Below are 10,040 nucleotides of genomic sequence, written 5' to 3'. Positions count from 1 at the left end.
GACGTTCGTTTTGGTACAGCCTGACGTGTTCGTGGAACCTGGGGCGTGCAACCTTTTTGTGCGTGCGCACCGTTCAAACACGAGGCCCCAGAATCCAAACACAGACTCTCATACCAACAACTGCAGAGAGGCTGAAAACAATCCAAAATCTAAACAGGAATGGGTCGTCAAAACTCTGAAGAGGTCAAATCTCCTCCTCAACCTCAGAAAGAAACTGACAAAGGTTAAAAGAAGGTTAAGTCCCAGGCTGAACTTCTGTCTGTCTTCAGAACCAAGTTCACAGGACGCACCTGAAACCCAGTTAGTACCAGAACACCTGAAGGTCTAACCCTTCCACAGACGCAGGAGCCGACTCTTCTTCAGCCTTCGTGATGAAGAGCGCAAAGGCACCTGAAGACTCACACCTGCCCCACAACAAACCTCAGCACAACATCTGTAAAAACAATTTAATCATAGTGTTTTCTAAAGTGGCAGCCATCTTGAATTGGGTTGACACCAAAAGTTAACCAGTGGTAGATATAGAAGGATTACTCTCCAATAGTTTCATTAAAATCAGTCTAAAATTAGATATTTTGCTAACAGTGTTAGGGAATTTTGGATAAAGTTTTATGGATGTTTTTAACTACAATGGCTGAGAATGTTAACTGCCCATGAACCACGTGTTGGAGTTAGAGAGAGCTGCATGAGGAGCTGGTTTGATCCTGCAGGACGCAGCTGCAGTCCAGGTCACCTCAGAGTCTGGCTGAGAGAGATGATAAGGTTATAAAAGCAAGCCTGGCACACTGACGCCGACAGATCCTTGTGACTGGACTCCATGCGTGTTCACTTCTGTATAGCTGTGCAGCCTGTGGTAAACACCTGTCCATCCATCCATCCATTTTCTTTACCCGCTTATTCCATTTTGGGTCACGGGGGTCGCTGGTGCCCATGTCCAGCAATCACTGTGCGAGGGGCGGGGGACACCCTGGACAGGTCACAAGTCCAATAAATGGATATTTTTAACCAACAAACACAGTTGTTGCCCAATTTAACCGTGCCATCCACAGTCAGAGAATATTAAAGCACTTGTGTTATATTTACAATAAAAAAACTACCATAAAAATTAGAAACATGTTAATTAATGGCTGGCCCATTCACGGTTTAATTAGAAAAATCTGATCTTTGAGCGAACGTTGTCCATGTTTGCACATTACCATGCCAACATCAGCTTCAAGCTCAGTGGACAAACATCATTCAGTCATGCTTAAGGGGTTTTTGTAACATAAAACACATCACATTCTTTAAATCCATGTTGTTGCACAGCTCTGTCAGACTGAGACGCTGTTATTCATCAGTAGTTGAAGCAGAAAAACACTCTTGAAGAGAGAATCCACATTCCACCGAGAGATGGTAATTAGAAACGCTGACACGGAGCTCCGACGAGGAAAAATGTCTTTTGATCATCGAACAAAAGGCCAAATGACTTGTACAAAAACAAGGAATGTCCGTCAGTCTGACCTTCACAGTTTAATTACAACAGGTCTTATCTGTATTTTAAAGAGACACCATCACCCATTACAGATGAATAATAATTAAAAAATAAAAACTAATTCTAAAATGGTCGGAACATTGTGCAAAATGTAAAAACTACTTAAATATAGTGTTTTGCAAATCACACAGTTTTATTCACAATGGAACATATTGAACATTTCAAATGTTTAAACTGAGAATTTGCATCGTTTCTTGAAGAAAACACAGGTTGTTTTGGATTTGATGGCAGCGACTCGTTGTAAAAGACTTCAGCAGGTCCGTGTTTCGCCTCAGAAGCGTCCCCTGCTCTTTCACCATCTAGGGTCTGACGAGAACAATCGTTGGGGGGTTTCAAGGGAACCAGTGGTCCCATTCTCGTCTGGTGTTGGGAGTCTAGCTGTTCCAGCTGTGGCTTCTTTGCAAGTTATTTTGTTTTATGAAGTGTCCATTGGCGTCAGAAGCATTTGTAATGTAGGGGGGCACACTGGTGGGGGGGTCCGGGGGTCCTCCCCCAGAAAATTTTTAACAAAGTAACGCCATTTCCTGCATTCTGTTGTATTTTAACGGGTTTTCAAACATCTACATTTATCTACATACAGCATGCAAAACACTTGATTCGATAACTATTTTAGAGAGCACGGCACAAGAAGTAGCCTGACCGGATCAGTAACCGCTGGCACTAATGTAGCGTTAAGCTAGCGGCACACCGTACAGATGTGCTAGCTAAAATGCTACAGACGCTCTGCTTCTCTCAAGCGTCCCAACATCCTCGCCCCGTCCAGTGACCTCGAGGAAACATTGCATGTGGTGAGTTGTAGGTGAGAAGGAAAACCCGGAGCGGACTTTTAGCAGTTTGAGTATTCTCCTATCAATAAAGTAGAATAGATTTGTTCACGTATGAACAGAAACGGCGCTGGCTGAACTAATATTTCATGGTAAATGTGGTAAACGTCTCTTTCACATATAATTGTTGCGACGCCAATGGATGCGCCAAACACTTTCATCTAACGAGAGGTCTGGACTACAGGCGGCCCAGTTCAGCCATGCTGTTATAAAGGCAGCTCAGTCTGGAGTTGTCTTTCTGGAATATGCACGGCCTTCCATAATGTTCTAAAGCCTGTAACTACTTTTTTACATTGATAGGGCCTTTCCAGATGTGTAAGCTGTCCACGCCAGAGGCACTAATGCACCCCAATACCATGAGAGAGGCAGGATTTTGAATTGTGCACCAACAGACCGAGTGGTCCCTCTCCTCTGTGGTTTTTGAGGAGAATTAAAAATGTCGATGTCAGTCGATAAAACAGTTCTCCACTTCACCTCAGTCCATTTTAAATGAACGTTGGTCCAGAGAAGACGGCAGTGGTTCTGGATGGAGTTCAGATACCGCTTCTTCTTTGTCTGATAGAGCTTTAAGCAGCAGGAGGGATGATCTGTGGAAGTGTTCCTGAGCCCAGGACAGAACCAGACCTGGTTTTAACGCAGTGGCTCGCGAGGACCATTAAATTCTGCTTTTAGTCGTTTCTCATTGGGACCATTTCGCAGGTTTTTGTTGCTCCTGTCCAAACTTTTTTTTAAAATTTATTTTAAAGATGCGTTGTCATTAAACTTAAAAAAACAAAAAAACTTATTTAAACAAAGTACTGTGCACTTCCTTGGTTTAAATGTTGGGATTAGTAAATGTATATTCCCATGGCCCTGACGGAAACCCATGGGGGTGTTGGTCCCCTCTCGGCCCGGCTCAGGATTTGCTGCTCGGTGATCTGCCTCCCTCCTCCTGCCTCTTTATAGCTCCAGGGAGGAAGGAGGCCTGGACGAGTGGTACGGACATCGCCGATCGCAACCGCAAACACGGACACAGTTCCCCCTTTTCAACCAGGGTCTTATGACTTTTTCAGTCAAACGACCTGAAACTGAGACGACAGCAAGAGAGGGGGGTCGAGTCAGTGAGGAGAGGCAGCGCCTGACAGGAGGACGGGGCGCCTGCGGAGAGGCTGAATGATCCGTGAGCAAGAACAGCTGGAGCTCACCTGTCTGCACGTAAGTACAACCCACAGCTGCATTCGCCATCAGCATGGATTATTTATTCACAATATCAGTTTTTAATCTAAATTTTCAAAAAGTGTCTCTGAGAGACGAGTAAAACTGGATCAAGACTTTTAATTAGTTATTTTTTATGCTGAAATATGAAGCGAACGATGCTTCGACAGAAGAACGAGCATTTAAAACGTCCCCAACACAGTAAATGTTATTAATGCATTTACCTGTGTGGAACATTGTAAAACTGCGTATTGAATCTGGGCAATTTAATTTTATCACTGCACACAAAGCATGTAAAAATAAAAAGGTTGTTTTTTCAAATTAAAAAATACTTTTTCACTGCTTAAAATATGTATAATAAGACACCTCAGTTCTAAAAGAGTTGGCTGTTGTGTAAATTGTAAAAGAAAGAAACAAGAAGTGATTGCAATGATTTGCTAATCTCATCAACCCATAACACAAATGAAATGTTTAAACTAAGAAATTGTACATTAAGTTTCAAACATTAAAGGTAATTTTGATTTTATTGGGAGCAGCACATGGAAACATGAAGGGACAGGAGCAACAAAAAGCTGTAAAAGTACAGGAAATGACTGGATGGTTGTTTGGTACCGGGTCAGAAAGAGGAACGAGAACAATAAAAAGATAAAAAATTAAAATAAATAAAAAAGGCTGGATCTGTCAGAAGTGAAGATTTTCACCAGTCTGTGAAAAAACTGCCTAAAAAAAGTGGAACCATTTCAGAATAATGTTCCTCGGTGGAACTGGGAAGACTTTGACCGTCTCGTCATCTACAGCTCAAATATGATCAAAAGGTTCTGTAGAAACCTCAGAGCTCCAAGGATGAGGATGAGAGTCAGTAAGAATGGTTGCGGTCTTGGGGCCCTCAGGGGCCACTGCATTAAAACCAGGTCTGGTTCTGTTCTGGACTCAGGAACTCTTCCACAGATCATTAAACACAGTCCAACCAGAACCGCTGGCGTCTTCTCTGAAACAAAGTTCACTTAAAATGGACCGAGGTGAAGTGGCGGACAGAATGACCATCGACCCCGTTATCAGCAGACAGTTCAAAAATCTGCCTCTCTGATGGTATGGGGGTGCATTGGTAAAGGGTATCTTACACATCTGGTAAGAAAACATCTATAATCAAGTTTTAGAACATCTGCTCCGGTAGCATCTTTTATTCAGGGCAGATGTTGCACGTTTCAGCAGGACAGAGCTCAACCACAGACTGGATCCACTGCTGCGGCGTCGTGGTCCATGAGTCTGGGTGCTGAACTGGGTGCTGTTCAAACTTCTCAATCTTAGTTGTTGTTAAAAGGAGGGGATTCTTTAAAGTGGGAAACGTGCTCCCACTTTTTGGAGACGTGGAACCGCCCTCATTCAAAATGACCTTGAACCAAGCTCAGGTTTTCCTACGTCCAGCTGACCTCTGACCCTTTCGGTTTCCCTTCTACAGGTCGTTTTGGACACCTGGTGCACTCTGTGGACTCTCTCCCCTCCCCTGTCCTGCTGCACTGAGGACATGCGTCTCCTGCCCGTGGCTTCACTCCTCATGAGCTTGTGGTTGGTGGAGAGGAGCCACTGCAACAGCAGCTTCCAGGACAGCATGCGAGAGCTCCACGACAGGTTCGCCATCGGCCTGTACCAGACGCTCACCAAGACGGAGAACAGCTCCAACCTCATCCTGTCCCCCGTCAGCGTCTCCTTGTCCCTGGCCCTGCTGCAGCTGGGTGCCAGGGGCAGCACGCGCTCTCAGCTGGAGGGAACGCTGGGATACAACGTGAACGGTACGATCCGTCCTGGTTTTTAAAGATGTGAAGGGAGGAGAGCTGAGCTCGTGTCGAGGTGAGAGGCTGCCGGTGCCGTTGGTACCAGGTGGTGTGGAGCGGAGCTGCTGCTGGTCCTGCAGAGCACAGTGGTGTCTGGAGCCATAATACCTGCCTCCGCACCAGCTCTAATCTCATTAACCTCTCCTGCAGCTTGGCCTCGGGGGAAAGGTCGGGGGCCGGCGCGTTTAATGACAAACAAAATGAGAATTCAGCGACAGGTCGTTTTACTTCTCTGATACGAGCTCGTTGGTCAGGGAGGAAAACCGATGACGTGCAATCCGTTGACGAAAACCACCTTTGAAGTTAAGAAGAAATATCTTCTGAGGTTTGGTCCCGTGGAAGTTTGTGTACAAATAACATCTAACCTGTTGCAGATAGCTCTTGGAACAAGCTCAGATAAAATTTAAAAATAACAGACTTTAATTCTGACTGGATTGATGAGCTAGCAGCTTTAAAACAGCTCCAATTTAAAATATTTCATAAAACGCCCTTTTACAAACTTTACTTCACCGTCAGTTTGACATGACTTATTAGGGTTAAAGCAAACATAGATGCAGCGGCAGCTAACGACACACCCGGGGGCTCTCCGTTCAGCCTCGGGCTACAACATTATCATATTTGTGTAATTTGAAATGGACAGCGGTGTACAGATTTATAAAATCAACGTTTGCACTAACTGCTATGAAACTTTTGAGATTGAATTGTTTCAAGGCAGCCCTGGCAGTGCCCTGCAGCAGGTTGGTTCATCAGTCCAGTCAGAATAAACTGTTTCCTCCAACACAGGTTGTTCATAGAGCCATCTACAACAGGTAAGATGTTCATTCTTCATCACCTTTCATCAAAATACATCAAATTCAAGGCCCGGGAGCCAAATGTGGCCAATGATGACATCTTATCTGGCCCCTAAGATGATATGTTAAACATTAAATATTTTTATCACTTGAATTTTTTTCATTAATCTTTGATTATGATGTCAAAAATGCAACAGAGAACATCAAAAGAGACCAATTAAACTTTAGTTGAGGAACCTGCACCCAAGAAAAGATGTTTGGTATCCAACTTGAGGTAACATAGATTTTGAACCTGGCCCTTAGTTTGAAAAAAGTTTTCATTTTGGCCCCCGTCTGTAAAGGAGTTTGATGCCCCTGCTTTGAACGATCTAAACTTTAAAGTGCTTTAAATACGAAGCACAATTTATTGTAAATTATACGTTTGTAGGGAATAATCGCAAAATAAATGTGAGTTTGGAGGAGTTGACACTAAATGATAAAAAAAAAAAGCTTACAGGTTTAAGATTTTAGGCAAATGTGTCAAATCAGTCTTAAATTCAGCACATGACTGCATTCAGCACATTCAGGTGTACCCCAAGGCTCCATTCTTGGTCCAACTCTTTTCTCCATATTTATGAATACTATTTTGCGTTCTGTTGCCTCCATCCATTCATACGCTGATGACACCATTTTTTATGGTTTTGGTTCTACTCCGGATGAGGTTGTGAAGTCCTTTGCATGTGATTTTGTGGAACTCCAGCAGGCCTTTTCTGAATTAAATTTGTCCTTGAATGCCAAGAAAACCCAATTTATGTGGTTCAGTCATGGAGGAGGAACCACACCTGCCTCGGTAGACTCCACCACTGTAAACGGTGATATTATAGATGAGCTAACTGTTTATAAATACTTGGGAATTTGGATTGATGGTGCTCTGTCCTTTTCACCTCATGTTACCGTTTTACAGTCTAAGGTTAAAGCCAGACTTGGTTATTTATGTGGAAACCAATCTTTGTTTACTTTGGCTATAAAACTCACCATTGTTGGAAAAACCCATTCTACCTCTGTTGGGATGATGGAGACACATTTACAGACATGTTTTTACGGGTGCCCTTTCTAAGCTGGACACAACTGACCACTCTGCTGTTGGCTTTGTTACAAATGACCCTTATAGAACATCACTGTCACCTCTGCTCTCAAGTTAAACGGCTTTACCTTCATTTATAAGACGTTGCTGATTATTCACCTCCATATTTAACTCATCTACTGCAGCGGGCACCGGTTTGGAAGTACGGTATAATACATAAAGCACAAAGTATAAAATAAAGTATATAAAGTACATATAAAGCAAAACTGCTATTGAACAAACCATGATCTTCTTTCTTCCCAATAATTTAATTAAAAAAGAAATAACGTTTAGTGTGGACATTTGTGTGTACCTTGTCGTGCAGACGCTCGGGTCCGAGACTTCCTGCTGCGCTCGCAGGGTGTGAACAGCAGCAGCCAGGGCCTGTGGCTGCAGCAGACCTCCACCCTCTTCATCCAGGGCGGTGTCCAGCTCCGCAGCGAGTTCACGCAGCACGCAGCCGCCTGGGCCCACACCAGCGTGGAGCGAGCCACCTTCAGCCATTCCTCTCACAGCCAAGCCAAGCAAGCCGGACACAAACATGGTAACCTTTAGAAACCACTCGCAGCACCTTTAATCCCTTTTTATGGAAACAAACGGTTCTTTTTGACCAACCTGCAATCACTGCCACGCCGTTTCAAGACGTCACAACTTGTTTCAGCATCAGCAGTTTGGACCAAGTTACCAGGAACTACATAAATAAACAAGCAGTACGCTGACGACACCTTGCTGTAAGATTTAACGGTGAATGTTTGTAGTTTTCAAGAGAATGCAGGTAAACCTAAATGTTTTTAGTGCACGATGATCAATTGTGCAGGTTAGATTTATAAGTCATGTGCAAAATCAACACAAGGTCAACGATGTCATGAAATGCTTAAGACGAGAAGAACCGTCTCGACTTGCCAAAAATAAAAATCAAATCATGCAGCAAAAATATTAAAAAAACATACTAAAAAATATACTAACATACTAAAAAAAACATTAAAAATGACTACTGTAGGAGTGTAGGAGTTGCACTGTGGAGAAGAACAAAGCGAGTTTTGTTTTTCTTGTCTGGCACAACGGTGGAGTCAGGGGGTGGCCAACGGTGGCCTTGCCCACCATAAATTAATCTTCAGCCACCCCAAACATTTGAGGAAACTATACTTTTGTAAGGATCGTGTGCGTCTCCCCCTCGTGGCATGTCCTAGTCCTGCCTCCACCACCTGTTGTCCTTCACAGGTGTCACGTCTTTCATCAACGTCCCTATTTAAGTCTGTGTCTCCGTGTCCCTCGCAGTCTGGGCGTTTCCCCGTCTACCTCCGTGTTCCCAGCATCAAATAAGTTTGCTGCCCCGTCAACCTTTTGTTTTTGTTAATAAATTATTTTTGTAATTCTCAGAGTCTCCGTGGTCTGCCCGGTTTTGGGTTCGACATGCAACCATCAGCACGCGGCAACTGTTAGTTGACATAACTATAAAGTTTCCTCAAACGATAGGAATGGTTGATTTACATAAACGTGTGGCCACCCAATATTTTAGGGACCCTTCTTACACCCAGATGTAGCCACACACCAAAATGGAAGCTGGACCTCACTTATCTTATTTGACAAATGGAGAGCGTTTCCAGTTTCCCTCTTCGATTCACGACAGGAAACAAAAAGGTTTTACAAAAATAATAATTAAATTTAAAAAAGCCTCGTTTGAGACACTGGCTGGTTTATAAACCGGTAGTTTTTATTTTTCAAGGTGAAGGGGAGCGGTGGCTCAGAGGGCAGAGGATGACATGAATGAAAATATATTTGAGCCTAAGCTTGTCCCAACTGTCAATTTATTAACGAACAGCTGTAACTGTACAAAATAAACGTCTAAAAATAATTTAGGCGTGAAGCCGATGTTCAAGTCTAATACTCGATGGTTGTGACCGAGCCATTCACCATCGGAAACTGAAGAACGTACGATACATCGAGTATATTCGATACATCGCCCAGCCCTAGCAGGCCGTACCCAGAGGGGTCCCCGGCTGGGATTAGAACCGGCAACCTCTTTGCTGAGAGGCACTACCAACTGAGCCACCGTACCGCCGCCGACTGGAGTTTAACAAGAAAAACTTTTCAGCGTTTGATTGGTTTAGTTCTCTGGTGATGGTGTGCTGCTTGTCTCACCCCAGATGAGTCGTGGCCCCCCCAGTCAGGGGGCAGCAGCAACGAGCTGTCGGGCTCGGGGGAGGCCCAGGCAGAGACCCTGTGGGGGGGCAGCGGGCTGCAGGTGGCGCTGGTCGACACGGTGGCGTTCAGGGGCGTGTGGCACAAACCGTTTCTGTTCACCAACACGCACAGCCTGCCGTTCAGCCTCCCGGACGGCAGCACCGTGAACGTTCCCATGATGCACCAGGCTGCGGAGGTCGGCTTCGGTACGGACCCAGTCCTCTTAAAACCGCTGCAACTAAGAAGCACATTTTTTATTACTAGACCAGGTGGAATGAGTGACAGTGGCCCCTTTGAACCTGCAGGTCAGTTCAGAACAACAGAGCAGCTGTACACGGTGCTGGAGCTGCCGTACCTGGGCCGCGCCCTGAACCTGCAGGTGGTCCTGCCCGGGGACAGGAAGACCCCACTGGGTTCCCTGGAGGCCCAGCTCGCTGCACGGCACCTGGCTGCCTGGGCCGCGGGCCTGCGCAGGACCAAGATGGACATCTTCCTGCCCAGGTGACGTCCCCACCTTGGGACTTTAACCGTCACGCTGCAGACTTTTTGTTGCTGCTCAAACACGAACTTTGTTCTTCTCAGACT

General features: G+C 44.9%; 1 protein-coding gene across 1 annotated transcript; it reads left to right on the top strand.

Annotated features, from left to right (window-relative positions):
* The first annotated feature begins 5,059 nt into the window (after positions 1-5,059).
* serpine3 (serpin peptidase inhibitor, clade E (nexin, plasminogen activator inhibitor type 1), member 3) lies at positions 5,060-9,960 on the top strand. Its single transcript, XM_037686237.1, has 4 exons — positions 5,060-5,336; positions 7,597-7,815; positions 9,419-9,661; positions 9,761-9,960. The coding sequence occupies exons 1-4, from the start codon at positions 5,072-5,074 to the stop codon at positions 9,958-9,960; spliced, it is 927 nt and encodes a 308-aa protein (XP_037542165.1). The 5' UTR covers positions 5,060-5,071.
* Positions 9,961-10,040: the final 80 nt, after the last annotated feature.

The sequence above is a fragment of the Nematolebias whitei genome, chromosome 13, assembly GCF_014905685.2.
Source record: "Nematolebias whitei isolate Nwh7 chromosome 13, NemWhi1, whole genome shotgun sequence".
In the NCBI taxonomy this organism is placed as follows: Eukaryota; Metazoa; Chordata; class Actinopteri; order Cyprinodontiformes; family Rivulidae; genus Nematolebias; species Nematolebias whitei.
This window is presented reverse-complemented; position numbering and strand designations above follow the sequence as displayed.